The sequence below is a fragment of the Trachemys scripta genome, chromosome 13 (assembly GCF_013100865.1).
Source record: "Trachemys scripta elegans isolate TJP31775 chromosome 13, CAS_Tse_1.0, whole genome shotgun sequence".
NCBI lineage: Eukaryota > Metazoa > Chordata > Testudines > Emydidae > Trachemys > Trachemys scripta.
In genome coordinates, this window is record NC_048310.1 from 19,498,973 (window position 1) to 19,521,985 (window position 23,013).

Consider the following 23,013-nt stretch of genomic DNA (forward strand, 5'->3'; position numbering starts at 1 on the left):
AGTTCTCTTTTGAACCCAGTTATACTTTCGGCCATCCCAATTTCCCATGGCAAAGAGTTCCCAGGAGAATTGTGCATTGGGTAAAAAGTACTTTCTTTTGTTTGTATTAAACCTGCTGTCTATTAATTTAATTGGGTAACCTCTGATTTTTGTATTGTGTGAAAGGGGAAATGACACTTATCTAGTCATTTTTTTCACATCATCCATAATATTATAGACCTTTATCATATTCTCCCGCCCCTTAATCAGTTCTTTTCTAAGTTGAACAACCCTAATCTTTGTAGTCTCTCCTTGTATGGAAGTTGTTCCATACCCTTAATCATCTATGTTGCCCTTCTCTGAACCTTTTCCAGTTCCATTATATCCGTTATGAGATGGGGCAACCAGCATGGGAAACAATATTCAAGTATTCTTAGGTGATATATAAAGTGCTTTCTAACTTGTAAGCAACTGTGATATAAATATAAGTAGTATGGGGGGGCGTATTTGGAAGCACACCTTCTGTGTGGTGAACATATTACAAAATAAAACATGCTTTCTGGAAAGAGGGTACATATGTCTCTTTTTTGTATTGTACTGGTTGGTCTCTAGACAAAAAAATTGGCTACGTTTAATTAGTTGGTCTCTAAAACATTCTTAATAATGAATGATTGGCTATACTTTTAGACAATAAAACAAAACATTTCAATAATTTCCCACTGAAATTTTAAATGAAATTGATACATCCCTGCAAAATGTTTTGATTTAGTTGAATCAGAATTTTCTAATGGAAAACTGTTCCATCAGACATTTTTTTGACTGTTATAACTGCCAGTTTTTAAGCAAAACATCCCACCCAATTTGCTGCTTAATCCCTGTATAGGGTTAAATGATCCAGGCAGTCTACAGAATGTCACGCCTTCTTATACTGTAATGTTTGAGTTTATAATCTAAGCAAATTCTTTCTTAACTGTCAAAGAAGGTGAAGCCATTATTTCAGGACAGTCCCAAAGTGCTACTGGTTAGTGACTTCAGTGTACTTTGAACAGCAAATGAGCCATGTCTGAAATTATGTAAGATGTTGGATGTTACTCTTATGTAACCTTTATGCTTTACTGACTATTTAAAGCACGGAACTGGCCCCCTGACTACAGGAGCACCCTGCAAAATGTCGACTGGTGAGAATATCTTGCTGCTGTCCCTGATTTTTGCAGCCTGGTTCACAACCCTTACAGTTAACGGTAAGATTTTAAAATATTTTACACTATTGCTTCTCCTGGGGGAACAGAAAAATTGAAGTATGGTGAGTTGGGAGCAGCATGGCATGTGTGTGTTGTTTTAACACAGGAGCTGGGCACTCATACATTGTTTGGAAGAAATATGATAGTCTGAATATCAGAGGGTTCTTAAATGCTTTTCATTTTCCTGTTTTCAGGCATGTGCCTGTTTGTTGCAAGTTTAGTTCTTATAGTGTCTGCATTACTCCCATGGGATTGTGAAGGGCGCTCCCCTTAGGGGAACAGGTACAGCTGCGTTAATATTAATTAACTAGTATTACTTCAACAGCAATAAAAATACTTATTTAGTGCTACAGATTTACACAGAGCAGGGCCGGCTCTGGCTTTTTGGCCGCCCCAAGCAAAAAAAAAACAACAACAAACCTGCGGCGTGGCCGGAGCGCAGGTGCAGGGGGACCGGCTGGGGGGGGAGGGGAGGAGGAGGGAGCGGGCGGGAGAGAGAGAGAAGGGGGCGGCCAGGGTGACAGCAGGGGCGCTGCCACGCGACCCTTCCCGCTGCGCCGCCTACTGCTGCCTGCCGTGAGGGCTCCGCTCCGGCGGGGAGGGAAGGAAGAGGACTGCCCTGCAGGGCACTCCGATCTTCCGCGCCGCTGCCCCCTACAGGGCGGCTGGAGCGGAACAAAAAAAATAAAAAACGGCCGTGCTGCCCTAGGATTGGGCAGAATGCCGCCTCGAACAGTCTGCCGCCCCAAGCACCAGCTTGCTCAGCTGGTGCCTGGAGTCAGCCCTGACACAGAGCCTTCTAAACAGCGAGCTACATTCCCTTCCCAAAGAACCTGGACTTCAGCTGCATCTGGATCAGATCCTGAGCACTTTTTCATAGGGCTCAGAAAGTTCTTTTCCCCTCACTTGTGCCAGAGGCAGCTGGCATGGATGCAGCAGGAGGAACAATAACACAACCAGGGGCTCTTTGTACTGCAAGCCTGGTCTGATTGCAGGTTATGAAAGTCCACTCTGCACAACACCATGTTAGCAATAGCAACTTTTTAGTAAGCAGTGCTGTGACTGAATTCCCAGGAGTGGTTCTACTTGTAGTGCGGGCAGGATCTTCCTGAAGTTGTGTTGGAAATGAATCTGGCCCTATGTGCACAGTTAAAAGCAGAAGTCTGTTTGGTCAGTGCAATACAGCATTGACATTTGCATTCTCTTGGTTTAGACCCGGGGTAGACAACCTTTCAGAAATGGTGTGCCAAGTCTTCATTTATTCATTCTAATTTAAGGTTTCGCGTGACAATGATACATCTTAACGTTTTTAGAAGGTCTCTTTCTATAAGTCTATAATATATAACTAAACTATTGTTGTATGTAAAGTAAATAAGGATTTTACAATGTTTAAGAAGCTTCATTTAAAATTAAATTAAAATGCAGAGCCCCCCGGACCGGTGGCCAGGATCCAGGCAGTGTGAGTGCCACTGAAAATCACCTCGCGTGCCATAGCTTGCCTACCCCTGGTTTAGACTCAGTTCAGGGTAAAAGACACCAGACCAGACTAACTTGCAGTGCCAGTACTTCCAGTTGCTGCCACTTTCCCACACATTAAAAATGCTTTCCCTGGCCCCGTGCTTAAATTGGGAGGGATTGCAAGGGGTCAGAGACTCCGAAAAAAAATCCAGCCAGATTGCAGAAGGGTGCACTGTAAGCACTGTCTTACCAAAGTGGCTGCTCCCAGATTATGATACCCCCCCCAGCCCCCACTTTTTTCAGATCACTTTAAGCACTGCCCTGGCTGCTTTTTACCCTTTTGTAAAAATTAAGATTTGTATTAGGGCTGGTATCAAACCTGTGTAGTGAGACACTATGACATCCAGGGCATGCTGGGTGATTAATTCACTGTTGATATTACCAACCACTGACTACATTTTCCCCATTACACTGTATATAAAGCAGTCTGGCTCTGGAGATCAAATTTTCCATACTCAGTTTATGGATGGGTGAGCGCAATCAGATCCTGATCCATGTTCAGGCTCTTATAATAATAGTAAAATTCAGTCTCATTTCTTAGTTTTGATAATTACGGAGTGTTCTGTAAACTGAATTCTAACTATATAACAGATCTTCAAATCCAGTCCCTTCAATTTTGGAGTTCAGGGTGTGGAGTCAAATCCCTAGATGTAAATTCTCTCTGTGGTTTCAGTTCCAGGTAGAATGTAAAACTGGAAGAGTCCTATTTTCTGGATCCAACTTAAGTTCATCCCAAGTGGCAGAAATCTTGAAAGAACAACTGATTTTGCAAATGTTAAACCATTTTGCGCTGACATCTCATGTGAACAACTTGTGATATTTCAATGCTGCTGAACCCAAACCCAAGCTCCATTTTGGTCTTTAACCCAAATCTCAACCTAAATTGAATATGTATGTAAACATCCCTGCCTTAGCCAAACTTCTGTCCAAAATCAAATTTAAAAAAAAAACTGCCTTAAAATGGAGTTAAGGCTGCTGAATTCCTTTCATTAAATACACAAACTTTAAAAATACACTGGCTAACAAGAAAACATAAAGGCAATTTACTCGGGCATTCAGTTCTTATATCACCACCAAAAACACTGGATTCAGAGATGAGTGGTTCTTTACAACCATCTCATCAAATAATAGGTGCTTCTGAGCCCAAAGAACCAGACACACACTCAGGTCAATATATAACTTAGATCTTACCCAAAAATCACACTGATGCCAATCCTTTAGTATCTAAAATCTAAAGGTTTATTTAAAGAAAGAAAGAAAGAAAGAAAGGTGAGAGTTCAAACTGGTTAAAGGAATCACTTACATACAGTAATGACCAAGTTCTTGGTTCAGGATTGTAGCAGTGATGGAATAAACTGCTGGCTTTAGTCAAGTCTCTGGAGTATAGCCACAGCTTGGATGGGTCATTCAGTCTATTGTTCAGAGCTTCAGTTTGTAGCAAGTTTCCTTCAGAGGTAAGAAGCAGGATTGAAGATGCAATAGAGGTGTTTCTAGGGCCTTTTATAGCTTTTGCCATGTGGAGGGCATTCCACTGTTTTTATTGTGGAAAATCACGGCAACAAGATGGAGTTTGGAGTTACATGGGCAAGTCACATGCCTGTGCATTTCACCTAGTCACAGCAGGAAATTTCATTAAGTGTAGATAGGCGTCTCCCAGGGTCATTGTCAGTTAAATGTTCTTTTGATGGGCCACTCAATTAGAATAGTCCCTCCAAGATGTGCTGGCTAATTACTTTGTGGGCGTTACCCCAGGAGCAAACATTTGAAATCCAAGTATAGAGCCAATACTTATAACTTCACATACAAAAATGATACATACATACAGATAGCATAATCATAACCAGCCAATCATAACTTTTTCATAGACAGCTTACTCGACAACCTTTGTACAATATTTGCTGCAAATATATAACAGTGGTTGCAACAATGATCTATACAGTCATATTTTAGTCAGATAACGTCACGCCCCCATCAGCCCAAAGCTGATAAAGATGCAGGAAGAATGTCCCGAGGAAGGGGAGAGAGGATCAGCACTTCACTTCTTGTCAAGATAATTAAAGAAACACTGTTGTTTTTTTAAAACAATAATAATGCAGTGTTGCCATTACATGGCAATCAACCTGGCTGCCAGGTTTTCCTTAATAATACTTCCATTTGTTAAAATAGCACAATGGTCATACTTTTGAAAGACATATAAGCAACTATTTTGCTACTGATATCTTTAACACATAGCCAACAATTAATCAGCATAATGATTTCTGTATTATACATGCATTGAGGTCAAGTTTAATATTAAACCTTTCTACTTTACAGGCATACATTTATTATGCAACAAGTTGCCTGTAAGAACAACATATATTTTGATAATAAATGAATTCAATATACAGACTAGGGTTGTCAACCTTCCAGGATTGTCCTGATATCTCAAGGAATTAAAGATTAATGGTTTATTAAAGATTATGCAAAGTGATGAAACCTCCAGGAATATGTCCAACCAAAATTGGCAACCCTAATACAGATCTCTCAGAAGCATGGTTAGACTTAAAATTGATACGGTTTGGGGTTTTTTTTTACTTGCTCGTGAATATTTATTGAAATATTTTGTATGAAATGTTTAAAAGAAATCAAAGGTACATGTATAAACATCTGAAGCACTTAGAAACTTGTCAGGTCATTTTGAACCTCCCGATATATAATCTGATTTTATGTATATGTTTCACAGGACAAAATGCTGCACACCCAGAAGTGGTTACCAAATATGGGAAACTCCGAGGGCAGCAAATCAAAGCTGATGGAGCTGAGACATATGTAGATATTTTCCTGGGAATTCCTTTTGCAAAGCCGCCTGTTGGACCTTTGAGATTTTCCCCACCGGAGCCAGCTGAGCCATGGAAGGGTCTCAGAGATGCAACTTCCTACCCACCCATGTAAGACAGTGACATGAACATATGGGTGGGTAGGAATGTGTAATAAGGAGGAACACAATACTGACACTCATGGCAAAATAAATCTAGCAAAATGAGCTCTGGTGGAACCATTTAACTGGGGTCTGTTAATGCCTGTAGACTGTTAACTTAGGTGAGTTTTAAAGGTAAGTCTCAGGATATTTATTTGGCATTAGCCATGGACCACTCCCACTCTTCATCAATGATGTTCTCCCTTGGGGGGCTTTTGAATCTCCAATTAGTAATGTTTATGAAACATATACCTCAGGAGTAGAACTGAAGAGGAGCTAAGAAACATTGGAGGGACTAAATGCCATATGAATCACATTCCCAATGCTACATATATGAAGTTGAGGGCAGTCTATTCTATTGCGGTTCTTATTCTGCCCTCATCACTGTAGTGTCAACATGCCGTCCAGTAGTGCATTAAGTGACATGATTAAGATCTATAATATGCTACATGATTGGGGAATATAAGGTGAAAAAGAATCCACTTGCATTTCCACTGAATGACAACAACTGCAAGGAGGCTCTTATATGTCTTAGCTCCTGCCCATTTGCAGGCAGATTGCTATGGTGTTTCGAAAAAGTCTGCAAGTAAGTGTGTTCTGCTGGAGGCTGTGGCCATTGTCCGTATGACTCCTTAATGCACTTTTGGCTGGCAGTCACAGGGAAGAAAATGTTTTTATGTTAAAAATGGAAAACAGTGATATGATTCTCTGTTGCCAACAATCTGAAAACCTATCACAGGTGGATTTGCTGTATTTATTGTGGATGGAGCATCTGATGGTTTTTGTTACTATGATTCTGTTGAATATTATTGATATATTTTTAATTGTTAAGGTGCCTACAGGACCCAGTGACTGGGCAGCAGCTATCGGATGCATTTACTAATAGAAAAGAAAAACTTCCTTTCCAAGTTTCCGAAGACTGTTTGTTCCTAAACGTGTACACACCTGCCAGCTCAGACAAGGACATGTTACCTGTAAGCAAATTTACTGCAAAATCGGTGCCAGGAGTTCATCCCTGGTGTAACTCTGTGGATCAAATTATATCTTGGTGTAAGTGGGCACAACTCCCATTGAGGGAGGTCAGTGCCTACATACTGCAGGGCTCAATTTGATTCCATAAGAGAAACTTCACAACACTTTACCGCTGTATGCAAACTTGCAGGTGCAGTTTTAGGGGCTGCTTTTGAAAATTGCACCAATCTATCTAGTTGCATGTTCATATTTTTAAAACATTTGTTGAGACTTACAACATATAAACCCTCTAATATTTTATAATTATTTACTGAAATGTTAAATAAGTTATTGTATGTGACACATTTTTCCTTCACAAAACTCTGAAAAGAGAGAAACTAAGTAAATAGTAAAAATGTGCCCTGTCATAACTGGATGACTTGAAGGCACCTGCCACAGTTTGGTGGTTTCTTATTTTGTTTCCCATTTTCTGTTACTGTAACTCAGAATTATTTTCCACATTTCATGAACATCTATTTTATTCTTCATGCCATTCTGTATATTTCATACCATGTGAGTTTTCTTAGATCTGAGATCCAAAGAGACTGCTATACCATGCCAGTTTCTAGGGGTACATGCTAGTCTCCTAAGTAAGCTAAGAAAAACCTTATTGTCCTTTGAAAATAGAATCTCTGTTAGTGTACGAAGTACTCTGCAAGGACACTTGGAATTGAAGAAACAGGGGTAACTATTCCCTTTCTTTTTCTTTCCTTTTCCTGCTCCCTTCTTCTCTATCTCTTACACCAATTAAAAATAAAAAACCTAAACTCCCTACAATTTGTAACCATCAAATCTGAATCAATCTTTCCCCATATTTCTCTGCTTGCAAGTTCTATTCCCATCCCCTACCCTTTGTCTGTTTGTGTCTTTAGATTGTAAGCCCTACAAAACAGCATAATAACAATATAAATATTTAATAAAATAATAATTTATCTTTAAAACTGAGATGTGCAGACTCAAAAGTCTTACCACTTTTTTTACTATACTCTCAAGCAGCTGAGCCAGCAAGAATTGTCGTGTTGTGCAATAACACAAAATAGTACTTTATCACAGCAAAAATAGCAACCCTCTGGTTTGAATTTGACACCTGAAGTAATATCAGGGTGTTACAGATGTAGGTGACTAACTCTTCCTGCTTTTTTCAGGTCATGGTATGGATCCATGGAGGTGGATTAGTGATTGGTGCAGCTTCAACATATGATGGGTCAGCACTATCAGCCTTTGAAAATGTGGTGGTTGTAACAATTCAATACAGACTAGGGATCCTTGGATATTTTAGGTAAGACATTGTGCCCTAAATGCACACAGGGTAATGTTCCCATCACCAGTACTCCCCAGTGGTTGAGTCTGAAAAAGACAAGCATATGTCAATCCAGTATAAAGTGTCTTAACTCACAAGCCATAACAAATTAACTCATCCTTCTGTGGGGAAACCTGAGTGAAAACCCTAATGCCACCTAGCCAATAAGCTGTTTAAGGAATTCTGCTGCATATAGGCAGAAGCCTAAAAGAGAAAGGACTATATGTTTTTGTTTCTTACTCATATTTGTTTTATCGTTAATTTGAGATGGCCATAACCAAAACCCTGGACCTAAGTGCCCTAAAATTGTGGGAAAGTTCAGATCCATAGCCTGGCTAAGCATTACCTGAACTTTGGGAAAGTTTGGGTCAGTGAACTAGCACTTCAGCCTATTCGTGTTTTTTTACACAATAGGATTGATTTGGGTACCAAAGATCAAGGATACAAATAAATTACCTGCAAATACCCTCTCCCAAAGACAAGGAAAACAAGTATAGGATAACACCAATGCACCCAAATAAATATTGGAGAACAGATATATTTACCTGGAACCAAAACCAACATGATGCCCATCTGTAGGGCTTCGGACAGTGGGTTGTACTTTAAAGGAAAAAAGACCAGGAAGCCACAATAAGACAGGATCATTATAAAGATGTCATCCACACAGCAGAAATTCCAAAGATATTTAGTGATTGATCGCACATCCATCTCTCCTTAAGTCACATGCTTAATTCTCCTTTAACGCAGCGTCCATTCTTCTTTTCCACATTTTACACCTGCATCCCAAGTTTGTGAAATTTACCAGTAAGCATATTAATAACCCTCTGAAAACTACCAGGTTTCAATTATATCTTGAACACAGTTATAATCTGATCTCTTTGATTATCTGCTTTATTTTTATACTCTACTTCAGGTGCCCTTCTCTCAGGGGAGAGGAAAGGAAAATCTGACCTGAAAAATATCATCTTCTAGGACTTTGGGTTAATTCTTAGGCAGGTTTATCTAATCTATCTTTGCACTATGCACTGCTGTATTCAAGCCTCGGTTCAACAGGATGTTTAAGCTTGTGCCTAACTTTAAACCCATGAGTAGTCCCACCAACTTCTTTACTGAATTGGGGCATTAGGGCTATTGTCATTTATTCTGTGCTCATCACTAAAGTATCTGAACACCAAAAGCCATTGTTATTCTATAGTGCAACTGGAGGTGTGATTGCAGCTCAGGTAGGCATATCTGCATTAGCTTTATTTTAGCTAGCACAGCTAAGCAGTGAAGACATGGTGGCATGGAACCCAGCTGGACAAGCCCCTTCTTGGAATCTTGGGCTCGTACTTGTGCTGCCAGCCTATATCAGGGACATGCTGTGTCTTCACTTTTATTTTTAGCTAGATTTGATAGCTAGATTAAAGCTAATGCAGGTATAACTGTAAGAGCTGCAATCACACCTCTGACGGCAGCGTAGACATACCCTTGGATTCAGAGTAGCAGCCGTGTTAGTCTGTATCCGCAAAAAGAAGAACAGGAGTACCCTTGGATTGTGCTTCACTAGTGGCTAGGGCTAAGAGTGCTATTTAGATAACTGATGCTAGTCCCGACCTGAGTTTTCCAGAGTTCAGAGTTTTCTCACTTGTTTTCTGACACTGCCAAGAGCTCCATTTTCAGGTGTTTGCTCCATTACCAGCTTTGACACATCCTTGGATATATTTTATATAACACAATGTATGTTATAAAACTCCAGGCTATCTACTTCCCTTTATAGTCTCTTGTTTTCAGCTCTGGCGATGAACATGCTCGTGGAAACTGGGGTTATTTGGATCAAGTGGCAGCTCTCCAGTGGATTCAAGAAAATATTGAACATTTTGGAGGAGATCCAGGATCTGTCACTATATTTGGAGAGTCTGCGGGAGGAATCAGTGTTTCTGCCCTTGTAGGTTTTATAGTAATCACTAATGAGTTTTAAAAAACAGCCCTATATTTTTATTGTGAGTTTGTGAGCGAAAAGTCAGGGAGATGACAACAGGATTGAGTATTATTGGAGACTGAAGCAGCTGGGAACTGTGGTACATCAACCTTCTCTGAGGGAAGGGTTTGATATTAAAGAATTTTCTGAAAAATGAAACTCTTCTTTTCATACAATCGCCTATTTGTTTTAGGAGCCCAAGTATTGATTCCTCTTTAATTAACTTGAGTACAGAATTATTTTAAACAGCTGTGGTAGGGAACAAAATTGTGGCCAGAGAGAGTAAAATTCACCCAGGTGTAAAAATTCCAAGTTAGTGCCTCTGCCCCACTTAAGATCTGCGTTAAGGGTCACTTGCACATACAGTCACCCAGTCTGGGTGTACAGCCATGGTAACAGCACGTAACAGATAGACATGCATTTGGGGTGCATTGCACACCCATTTTTTTTTTTTTTTTTTTAATCTCAGCATATTTGGAATCAGGATAATCATCTGCACCAGGCTGTGAGAGTCTGGAAGTAAATCAGCCCTTGAGTCTACAGAGCATTTGACATAGTCGAATAATATTTGCTTTTAAAAGTGAAATAATGGTGTTAAATCGTAATTTGTGACACTGCAGTTTGTGATTCAGTGGTCAAAATAGATTGTTTGTGCTCTCCCTCTTTTCCTGCTTTTCAGGTCTTATCTCCTCTGGCAAATGGCTTGTTCCATAAGGCCATCTCAGAGAGTGGAGTTACAATCAACATGTTGTTTACTGCTCACCCTGAAGCACAAGCTAATGTAGGTTCTTTGTAATATCAAGGCTGTATTTGTAGAAGCTGGGACCTGACTTGCACCTGTAAAAATGTACAGTAACTGTAGACATGAGCATCTACATGTTTGTGTGGAAATAAGAAAACTGTGCATACTTGATATTTTAATACTCAAATACACATTTATATGTATATTTATATGTTTATTTATCATATCGGCATGTTCAAATCCACAGATGCACATGTACGCACATATTTTTGGCTTAGTCTTACTCCCACTTTAAAAAAAAATGGCACCCAGCATCCCATTGTAAAGGAATGTAGTGTGGTTTTGTGGTTAGAGTACATCAGGGGTAGTCAATAGCCAGACCGTGGGCCAAATCTGGACCGCCAGATGCTTTTGAACGGACCGCAAAATATTTTTGTTTATTTATTATCATTATTGCTATTAATTTCGTTTTATTTTCTCTGGAGTCTGGACCTTGACTATACTTTAACCAAGAAATTTGGACCTTGTCAAAAAATAATTGATTACCTCTGTATTACTGCCAGTGGGAAACCTGAGTTCTATTCCCAGCTGTGCCATTTAACTGGTTGTTAAAAAGGGAGAGGATAATACTTACCTACTTGACAGCAGCGGCGCCAGTTTTGGGAATGGATGAATGTCCCCATCTCACCGATTTTTGCACTTGCTCCAAGTTCCATAGACAGAGCTGGGGGAGCATGGCCTGACCACTTTTAAGCAGTAGGCCTGTACCAAATCAGTATGGCTGCTCCCAGAACAGTTAGGAGTGTTTCTCTGGATGCTTGGTCATAACACCACTGAAATTTGACTCGATCGCCCCCTCTGTAAAGATGAAGGGGCAGCCAGGCCAAATTTCAGTGGGTGGCATTGCAACCTGGTGCACTGGGTTGCAGTGCCACTTAAATTTGGCTTGGCTGCCCTCCATCCAGATGAGGGGTGGCTGGGCCAAATGGTGTCACAGCCCAGAACACAAGGAGTCTGCTCCCCTACAGCACAGCGTAGGAGAGTCCACTGAGAAGGACAGCACTCATGCACTGTGTGGATGAGATAGAGGGGAGACTCCCCAGCTGAGGGAGTACCTTGGTCCCTGTGAGAGGTGTGGGGACTGGAATGGGGTCACTGCTGGGAACGAAGGGACAAGGAACAGAACTGGAATTTGCCCTGCCCCCCAAGAAACGTGCCTCCTCAACTGCCTGACAGATATGTGTGAGGCTTAGTTGATTAATGTCTGTGAAGCTATTTGACTTCCTCATGTGAAAGGCCCTGTAAAAATGTAAAGTATTGTTATTACTTCCTGCAACAATCAAATTAGAAAGAGTTTACAGCAAAATTATAACCAAACTTATTGGAGGCAGAAATGTCCTAGAGACTATGTCACCTTATACAATTAGTATCCAATACTGGAACCAATGAAATCTATAGTTTGTATAGATTTCACTCTATGCATCCGAAGAAGTGAGGTTTTTACTCACGAAAGCTTATGCCCAAATAAATCTGTTAGTCTTTAAGGTGCCACCAGACTCTTTGTTGTTTTTATAGTTTGTAGACACTTGAGTTTTTGGAGGATTCCACTAGGCCAGTTTGAGGTGCTCTGGGACTGGCCACTTAGGGACTTCCATGGGTTCCCTTCCAGCTAGCTGCCCATATCTCTGCTGCCCCGGCTCAGCTGACTCCACTGCTGAGCAACAGGTGTGACCTCTAGCCGCAAAATGTGAGAAAAGCTAATGTAGTTTACTAAGCACGCGACTGACTGAAACACTTAAATGTTGTGATCCTGGCTCTGATACAGGCCCTCTTTGTCTTGCGCAAGTCATTTAACCTCTGTGCCTTTGTTTTCCCATCTTCCTACCTGGGAGGAGTTTTGTGATGATGAGTTAATGTTTGTAAAGCTCTAAGAAAGTAAATCAAACCAGCAAGTGCACAAAGCTGCATGATTTATTTGCAGCATCATCCCTTGAAAAGCTTTTGAAACATACGAAGTCCAGAATGTACAGCTGAGCTCCCTTTCTCCTACGGTAGAGAAAAATCCCAGACCCACCCAAAACTTCATGTGTACACAGCACACTGAAGGGATAAAGTGCTATCTAAGAGCTAAATATTGTTGTTGTTATTCTCCATAGAGAGCTACTAAAAGTGACTTTTTTTTTTATTGATTGCAGAAAATTGCTAGGGTATCTGGCTGCCAATCAACCAGCTCTGCTGCAATGGTTCATTGTCTGAGGGAAAAGACAGAGGAAGAAATAATAGAAATAACGCTAAAGATGGTAGGTGGCACTGTAACTCACCGTGTGTGGCGACTGTTCATCTTTTACTGCAAACAAACAGGATTTCAACCTTGGGTCCAAGAGTGTGCTTATTTTCCCTTTCTGCTTGCATCAGAGGAGGAATTAAAGACACTAGAGTATAAGCGCTTTGGGGCAGGGACCACAATGGTGCCCTGATTGTGACTGGGGTCTCTGAGTGCTACCTTGTTATAAACCATACCTAATAACTTGGGTTATTGCCCTTGGAAAGAAAATGAGCAAAAGGAGATAGGACAGACATTTATAAAGTGATGAGTGACAGAGAGGACAGTGGGCCATTTGTGTTTACCTTCGCTGATAACCAGAGCATGAGTGCACTCGCTATTAAAAGTAACAAATGTAACAGATAAACAGCAGTGCTATTACATGGTGCATATTAATTAAACCACAGGGCCAAATACAGTATCTTAATAAACTTCTAATGAAGATTAGACTTGTCTGACTAAAGGTACATTTTCTGTCTTGGCTGTTGTCAGAATCAAGGCCTCTGTGATTTTTTCACAACTTTTGACATTTGAGGTTTTTGCCATGTGGTGGAGGTGGCAGTAAACAACTAGCCTCATTTCCCTGAGAACCTTAGGAGTCATCATGTTAAAGCCTGGCTACCATGGGAAGCGGGAGGTCTAGTGGTTTGTTGTGTTGGGGAAAGGTGTCAGACTCTACGATTTCTGTAATGGGGCAAGTGTGAGATGCACCAGGGCAGCACTATTGTCCCTGTAGCTGTGGTAGAGACAGTCACGGAAGCAGACCAGAGAGTGGTTCTTTCCTTGATTGAACTGACAGGAACTGGGATGGCAGTTTCAAATAGTTTTAGGATGGGATTTTCAAATCACCCTACGGGAGTTCAATGTCCAACTCCTAGTAAATTTGGGTATCCTTAGACTCCTTTGAAAACCCCAATCTTAGCTATCTGTTAAATGTTATTGCATGATTTAAAAAAAATGTATTGCAAAACAAAGGCCATTTGGCTATAAATAACATTACAGGGGCAATTTTCTCTATATTTATGACCTTAGATTTTGTTTTACCGTGACCATGCTATTTTTTTATATAACTTGTGATGATAAACCACTAGCCCCTACTTAGAGTATAGTAAGAGTAGCATCTGAAATTAGAATGAAAAATATAAAAATGTCAAGTCCTGCCTATCCTTATTCTTCAGCTGATCAGGACTGAACTGCCACTTCCCCCATAACGTAGCATCATTGCATAGGATGCTTTATTAGTGATATTCACCCTTCCTCTCATGTTTCAGAGTAGCAGCCGTGTTAGTCTGTATCCGCAAAAAGAAGAACAGGAGTACTTGTGGCACCTTAGAGACTAACAGATTTATTAGAGCATAAGCTTTCGTGGACTACAGCCCACTTCTTTGGATGCATATAGAATGGAACATATATTGAGGAGATATATATACACACATATATCATATGTATTGCACCTTCCTCTCATGTATTGCACCTTCCTCTAATGTATTGCATTCTCACAGAAGGCCAGCAGAGGGACCACTGATCTATTCTTCTTTGGCAGTTCCTAAGTTCCTAGGGTAACCCTGCTTGTTGTTAAGCAGATGCAGACATAGGGAAAAGACAGGCGGAAATGGTGAAGATGATAGGTAACACTGTAGCTCGTGTCTGCAATGACACTGAAACTTTTACTGAAATTAAATAAACAAAATGTATGCTGTAAGATTAGAAAAAGTGGCAACCATCACACAACTCATCCTTTTCTTCTCTTCCTTGCTTTTTGCAGGAATTCACAACACTACAGTTGAATGCTGCATCATCTGGAGACTCTGAAAAGGTGACACTTTTTTTGATTTCGTGTTTGGGCTTTGAACTGTTTGTGTCCTGTCATGAACCCATTTTCAAAAGGGAGATGGAATCACAGCAAGAATGTACCAAAACTCACAATTTCCCAGGAAGAACAAACACGAAAAATGCAAACCCGGGAGGGAGGGGAAGATCCCGAGCGGCCGTGGTGCGCAAAACAGCTGATTTGCTTGCTGCGGCTGCTCGGGCTCTCCCCCTCCCTCCCGGGTTTAAGAGCCTGGGAGCGAGGGGGAGCAGCGGCGCGCGAATCAGCTGTTTCGCGTGCTGCGGGCCGCTCGGGATCTCCCCCTCCCTCCTGGGTTTGAGAGCCTGGGAGGGAGGGGGAGACCCCGAGTGGCCGCAGCGCACGCGCTGCTTCTCCCTCTCCCTCCCTCCCTCCTAGGCTTGAGAGCCTGGGGGGAGGAGGCAGGGCTGGGGATTTGGGGAAGGGGCGGAGTTGAGGCGGGGCCGGGGGTGGGGTAAGAAAAAACCGGGGGGGAGGAGCGGCCAAAATTGTTTTCGCTTGGGGCGGCAAAAATCCTAGAGCCGGCCCTGCCCTCAGCTAAGCTCTGGAGTGGCAGGGGAGGTAAAAGGGGGGTGAAATTCCCAGCCTGTTCATGCGCCGAACCTGCAGGCTCCACAGCAGCCCCCGGGACACAGGCTTAGCACCCTCTTCACCCCCCAGCCCTGGGTCCTGCCCCCCGGGAGCGTGGGACTGCTCCATCCCCTAGGCACCCTCCTCTGCTGAAGCCCCTGCAGTCAGGTTGCCTGGGCCCTGGTGCACAATGCATCTTTAGGGCTTAACCCATTCCTGCCTGCACTGTAGCCGGGGGGGGGGGACCAGGAGGCAGCTGGGTTATGTTGGTGGCCAGCAGCAGCCTGGCGGTGTTAGCTGCCTTTTTACACTGTGTGGGCAGAAAGGGACAGGGAGAGGGGGGAGTGCAGAAGAGATGAGCTCTGCAAAGACGTGCCAGGTCACCCCTTCCCCCCACTCCTCCTCCCCTGCGGCTGGAAGCAGCTCCTGTCCCTTCCCTCCTGCACAGTGCTGAAAAGCTGCTGCTGGCCACATTCTGGTGTAAATCCTGGCAGAAATTGGGGGGAGGGGGGCAGAATGTGACCTTATGTGCCCCCCCAGTGTGTTGCCTCGGGAAAACACAGTGCCAAATACCAGGAGAGGCATCTCCTGGAGGCCCATCCTGGAGTCCCAACCAGGCATGGAGGGCGGAGAGCGCCGGGCAGGGAGGGTCTGGTCGGTTGGTTGATCACCCCTGCTGTGTGAGAGAGGTGCACGGGAGTGTGTGTGTGTGTCACCTCTCCCTGTGTGTGTGTGGGGGGGGTTGGGGTGTGTAGGGGTGTGTGTGTCACCCCTCCCTGTGTGAACCCTAAAGCCTTAAAGGTAAGGTAAATAAAAAGAATCCATCTATGCAGTGTTTCTTTTTAACGGAGGCTCAGTCAACTTGATGTTAATTTGAACGTTTGTATTGCATAGTTCTGATTGATTGCCGTTGAACTCTCTTGAATACGAGTAATTTCACCAGCTGTCCTATATTCAGCATAGGGAAATATGGTCACCCTACCCAGTAGGGTTGGAATGGTGTAAGCAAGGATGGAATTTGACTGACTTATCTATGTGCCATGAGCATCTGACATACAAAGGGCAGAACACACATTGTTAAACCAGATAGAAAATCTGCAGGAGAAACTCAGAACACGACTTGAAATGTGTATTCATCTCTTACATACACATCTTACACTTTCACTAATAACATATGAGCTCACCTGGGCACTTGTTTAGGCTTGGTTGAGGTCTGCAGTGGGAAACTTGAAATATCTTCTACAGGCAAAAGTAACTTATAAATAACAAAGTATTTTTTTTTCTGCAGTCCCTATTTATCTCTGCAGTTTTGGATGGTGTATTTTTTCCTAAGAGCCCTGAGGAGCTACTGGCTGAAAAAGCAATCAATGCAGTCCCATATATAATAGGGACAAATAACCATGAATTTGGATGGCTACTTCCTAATGTAAGTGATTGTAAGGGCTTTATTTATAGCCCAGTCTGTTAACTCTTTAGAAATATAGGAATTCATGGGCAATGTCATGTTCTTTTTAGTGTGCAGATGTTGAAATATCCTGCTTTCACTGAAGGGTTGGACAAAGAAACAGTAACCTCACTGCTACTGAGCTCAGAGTTTTTTACAGTAAGAGACTATTTCAAATTAATTCACATATGATGGGTATAGTCCAAGGTGAGATCTCCCTCCCCAGCTTTCAATACAGTGTGCAAGAATATTTTACACCATACTGCTTTATTGCTGGGCTAGGACTTTCCTCTTGGGAAGAGGTGTAGATCATGGGGGGAGGGAGGGATTCATTCTGGGCTAAAACTTCTGAACAGAGGGCGACATACTGCTGATAGAAACATGCCAAACAGGCAGAAAGAGAAGAGAAGAGAAGCACAATCCTGCTACCTCTTGAGATTAGACACCCCACAAAATCTGCTATAACCTATGCTCTTCTTCCTCCCCCTCCTCCCACGTGAGATGGAGTCCCATTCTTTAACAGGGTTTCGATGGGCAGCTGCAGGCCAGAAAGCCCTTGGTAGCATGGCTCCTGCAGGTATTGCATTGTCATGGGGCTGCAGGGAGTTGGGAGGGCCAGGCAGCAGCACAGAGGTGAGGGACTTGAAGAGGGAGTATATCTCCAGTTTATCCCTGAGGTCCACCTACATCCATCAGAGATTTGGGGGTTTCAAATCTTGGCCTCTGACAGAAAGGAGTGGGGGTAAACCTTGGTTCCCTTCCCCAGTGGGAGAAATCTGTGGAAACTCATGGAATTTCTGCTCGCCTATATAGGTTATTCCCATGTGGAGAAGAATAGGTCCCTATGGAGTATCGTGAACATCAAAAGTTCAAAAATCCTGGGATTGGCCCAAAAATCATCAGATCGTTTTAACAAGAACATAGTCATTTTTGGTCTGTCTTTAGTTTTTTGAAATCCCCAGTGTGTGTGGCAGGTACCATGTTGTCACCTCTCCCAAATGCATACAGTGAGGTGATTCTAGCCCCTCCTGCCAGAGCTCTCGTTGCTGCCCAATGGCACAGAACTTCCAGCTTCTCTCCAAATCTCACTCTTCTAATTAATTAATTCTGTGGTGTGTTCCCCCCCCCCCAAGCCCCACAGGTACTCATCCCCCCGGCCAGCCGTTAATTTACACATTTCCCTCCCCTGCCCTACATCCATGATCCACCAGCTGCTCAGCACACCTCTGCTCCTTCTGTAGCTTCTCTGAGGTCTTGATCCACTTTTCCCCTTCCTAGGCCTGTGTTGCAGCCAGGGAGGAAGAGGGGAGAGACAGGAGCACAATGATCCATTTTTTACATAAAGGAGGAGGGAACAGAGCCACCCTGAACACCCAGGCTCTTTCCTCCCCCTTCACTCCATTGGCTACTCACTCTTCTCTCCCAAAAAAACTCCTATTAGCTCCTGAGCAGAGGGAGGGGAGAGTTCTTCTACCAAATGGTCAAAGCAGCCAATTAGAGGAGGCTTTTTCTGGGGCAGGGCTGGAAATCCCATGATTTTGTCTTGGTGAGACCTCCAGCGGAGACCGAAGTTGCATTGCTCTCAAGGAAGTCACTAGAGCTAGTTTCAGAGTATCAGCTGTGTTAGTCTGTATCCAAAGAACAGGAGTACTTGTGGCACCTTAGAGACTAACAGATTTATTTGAGCATAAGCTTTCGCGGGCTACAGCCCACTTCATCGGATGCATAGAATGGAATATATAGTGAGGAGATATATATACACATACAGAGAACATGAAAAGGTGGGAGTTGCCCTGCCAACTCTAAGAGGCTAATTAATTAAGATGAGCAGTTTACTGCTCTATGCATCCGATGAAGTGGGCTGTAGCCCGCGAAAGCTTATGCTCAAATCAATTTGTTAATCTCTAAGGTGCCACAAGTACTCCTGTTCTTTTTACTAGAGCTAGTGTCACTACTTCTGTTTGTTCATCAGCATTACTGATTGATAACACTTGTGTGGATGTTAATATAGTGGTCTCTGCCCCCTTTGCAGTCCTGCAAACCTCTTCCTCCCAAAGAGAGCACAAGTTGGCAACCTCACAACTTCTAACTCAAAGTTTTGAGTACTTCCCCCACGATGTGGGATTTTCTGTGGGAGGAGGCAACATGGTCTAGTGTTCATAGGGTTAGCTAGTGACTGCTGAAGGGTTCTAGGGAAAATGAAGCTTGCTAAATGTTGCAGTTGTTTCCAATAAATATCATCATTATAACAAGTATCTTTATTGTTCATTCTAGCATGTTCCTGCTGAGTTCACTTATCTATTATCTAATGAATATCTAAGCAATATAGAGGAGCCTACCCAGCTACGAGATAGGCTTTTTGAACTGATGGGAGATGCAGTGTTTGTTGTTCCAGGCATTCAAACAGCTAGATATTGCAGAGGTGAGTTTCCAATTAAGTACATATTTTTTTAAAAAGGTTAAATTCCATCCTACCAATATCATTGTTCAAAGCCTGACCAGGAAGTAGGTTCCTGTCTATATCCCTGTGTCTGTAATGGATCATCTCAACAGCTTTTCAGCCCCAATCTCCTGCTGTCATGAAACTTCATTTAAAAAAATGCATGGCCATGGCTCTGTCTTTAATTGATCCTGAAAGAACCATGTTACCATGAAAGCCAGGAGAGCTGTACACACGGTAGAAGAAATGGTCCCTTACAGGAAGGCTAAAGAGCTGCAGGTTTAGGGGGTTGAGCCCCATTCTTGTTTGCAGGGAAGGAGCAGGCATATACCTCCTGCAGTGGGTATGAGAGAGTGAAAACCAATGGAAGTGAATATAGGGGGTTCCTGTTCTTCACATTGTCCTGTCTAAGGGACAATCAAATGCATAGTTTAGTATCAGATGAACTTCTGAACTTTTTCTGTTGGCACCAGCTCTATGACTGTCTGGGGCTCATTGTGCTGCAGATGACTATTTTCCATTAATCTTTGGTAACGTATGTTTGCATCTGAATTCCAGTTAGTATTAATAATCAAATAAATAATCAACAAAATGGCTATCATTTTGCCAGCATCTTATCAAAGTAGCTCTTGATTAAAATGTATTGTTCTGTGTGGAATATATTTTTACTACTGGAACTCTTCTTAACTTTGTTTTCTATTAGATTCTGGCAACCTAGTCTACGTTTATCATTTTCATCATCGACCAAGTTCATATGAAGGTGTTAGACCAGACTTTGTAAAAGCGGATCACGGCGACGAAACTGGCTATGTTTTTGGAAAGCCCTTCTTAGCTGGTGATGTCTCTATGCTTGCTAAAGAATTCTTATTAAAGTATCATTATTGTGACATGTGGAACTGATGTCTAATAATGTTGTGAATACTGAAATGTAACAGTTGTATGAACACTGTATGTTTCTGGGACAGTGAGGTGAAAATATTTTATATTGGATTATTGGAATTTTCTGTATGGCTGCATTGATCAAATTTATATTGGGAGTTGTGGAATGTTTACTATAGGCCTATAATGCTCAAATGTATAGGGGTCAGTCTGTGCATGAAGGCAGCACAATGGCTTCCCAAATAAGAACACCCAAGCACATGCTTGAATGACAACTGGGCAAGTTGTTAGCTTCTAGGACTCTCTGTTCAGTCTCAAAACAAATTGAAAACCTGGTTTTGCCAGAGCTGAAAGTTACCAGATCAAGGGCTATAAACAATTCAAAGGTGACTTGATTCCTTTGAAAGGAGGTGATTAAAAACTGTGCTGTAAGTTCAGGAGTGAGCTCTGACAAGGAAACAAGCTTCAGGCTCTGCTGAAGGAACTAGTCCTACCAGGGTCCTAGTGTGGAAGGCAGTTTGGTACCTCATAAGCTTAGACATGCGTATAGTTTGTTTTATTGTTTTTAAAGTATGTTTTCTCCAAAATGCTTTTTGTTCTAATGGTACTTTGTTTTTTTAAAGGAACCTGGTTGGTAATTGATTACCACTGTATTTGCCCCTGCAGGAACAGGACTGTAGAGTCTGAGCCTAGATCAGACCTGCTGAAGCAATCATAATTAGTATCAGGGGACTGCTACCGAGGATCTGATCTCAGAGTTTGAGAATTGCATGATTCCCCCCTTGGCAGGTGATGGCTAAAGGCCTGAGACCTGGGCAGAGAACCAGGAAAGAGGCAGAGGTGCAGTTCGCCCAGTAACTGTGACATTATTATTATTTGAGCCCTATTAGCAGGCTCACTGCTGTAAAAATATAGGAGATGTGATCTTTGTTTCCTGTCTTATAGTAGTGAACTATCGATACTTTTTAATTGGAATCAATTCTGAGTGCACCTATATTAGTATAATCTTTGTGCTGACATTACATTTCATATCTTGCCTTCAGGTGATGCTACAGAAGAAGAGGGTAAACTCAGCAGAACAATTATGAAATACTGGGCTAATTTTGCTCGAAAAGGGTGAGACTTATAATACATTCATTAGGGGTCAGATTTTGTCATTGCTACTGAAAACACTATGCCAGCACTTTTCTGGTGGGCCCCATATTTCTGCAGAGTTTAAGATTTCATTTCAAAACAAACTAGTTTCAAATTCCTGTGGTTAAAAAGAAAAGGTGCCAAATGTGATCTACTGCAGGACCATCTTACTGAACCTGCAGATAAACAGAAAAATTAGGTCCAAGGCCTTGAGCTATCACACGCATATAATGAAGCATTAGAGCTGAAACCTAATGAAGAAAATTTAAATGTTTCACTGCTAATGACAGATCATTTTAGCAGAAAGAGCCAGAGATTGTGGGGTTGTGAGCAAAGCTTGAATTAACCACTACTGTGTCCTTCCCCTTCCCCAAGTAATCTGACTCTTGACAATTAATGAACGAACACTGTGTTGTGCAGTTTTCATCGCAATGATAGAAAAGTGGCAAGATGATTCTTCACTGTATTTTTTTCTAGAAATCCTAATGATGAAGGTTTGGTGACATGGCCAGCGTATAATGTGGATGAACAATACCTTATAATAGACTTAAAGCAGAAAGCAGCAAAGAAATTGAAAGAGAACAGAGTGGAGTTCTGGACAAAGACCCTGCCTAAAAAGATGGCTGAAGGAAAGAGAGAACACAAAGAGTTATAAAGTTTGAGAAGCATATGGGTTGCTTTTAGTACAGTGAGATAAAACAAGATGACTTCATCTGAATGGGAGGCATTTAATACTCATTTTGTAATTCATTATAATGTAGTTTAATTTTATGTATGAGGCGTTAAAGAAGAACCTGAGCAAAACTGAGTCCCAGGAGGAACTGAGCTGCTGTGTTGCAAACCAGGCAGAAAACAGGCTGACCACTCAGTTTTAAATAGAGTCAATGATGTTTGCTCACAAAATAACACCGACTAGAGTTGTAGTACAACACTGTGGTAGAGTTTGGCACTGTCAAAAAATTCTACAACAAATAAGTTCAAATACAGTATCATGATAATATATGGTACATGTAACACGTTGCAGATGCTGAGTAGCAGTGTTGTCCTTTATTCCCCCTTTATTTTCTCTCTCAGGAGACATTAGTCCAGGGGTCGGCAACGTTTGGCACACGGCTCACCAGGGTAAGCACCCTAGCGGGCCGGGCCAGTTTATTTACCTGCTGACGCGGCAGGTTCGGCCGATCGCGGCCCCCACTGGCCACGGTTCGCCGTCCCTTGCCAATGGGGGCGGTGGGAAGCCGCGGCCAGCACATCCCTCGCCCGTGCTGCTTCTCGCCGCCCCCATTGGCCCGGGACGGCGAACCGCGGTGAGTGGGAGCCGCGATCGGCCGAACCTGCCGCGTCAGCAGGTAAATAAACTGGCCCGACCTGCCAGGGTGCTTACCCTGGCGAGCCGCGTGCCAAACATTGCCAACCCCTGCATTAGTCACTCATAGGCCTCGCATCTGCTCCCACAGAAGTTATGAGTTTTGCTATTGATTTTAATGCAAGTTCAATATAAGGTGCTGAGTGCTCTCCAGTTCCTTATAATGAAAATATTTGCAGGTGCTCAGCACCTTACAGGATCATGCCTCAAATCCAGATACCTAAGAACATCAGATAGCCCCATGGTCCATCTACCCCAGTGTTCTGTCTTTCAACAGCGGTCAATGCCAGATGTTTCAGAG

The 23,013-nt window shown here is 42.4% G+C and overlaps 1 protein-coding gene across 1 annotated transcript; it reads left to right on the forward strand.

Moving 5' to 3' along the window:
• Positions 1-906: 906 nt before the first annotated feature.
• On the forward strand, positions 907-22,442 carry LOC117886640 (fatty acyl-CoA hydrolase precursor, medium chain-like). Its single transcript, XM_034788635.1, has 15 exons — positions 907-1,000; positions 1,109-1,220; positions 5,461-5,665; positions 6,527-6,668; positions 7,851-7,984; positions 9,779-9,932; positions 10,645-10,746; positions 12,903-13,007; positions 14,796-14,846; positions 16,738-16,875; positions 16,972-17,052; positions 19,168-19,315; positions 20,037-20,168; positions 21,256-21,328; positions 21,824-22,442. Exons 2-15 carry the CDS (start codon positions 1,148-1,150, stop codon positions 21,999-22,001), a joined length of 1,716 nt encoding a protein of 571 aa, XP_034644526.1. The 5' UTR covers positions 907-1,000; positions 1,109-1,147; the 3' UTR covers positions 22,002-22,442.
• The last annotated feature ends 571 nt before the right edge of the window (positions 22,443-23,013 follow it).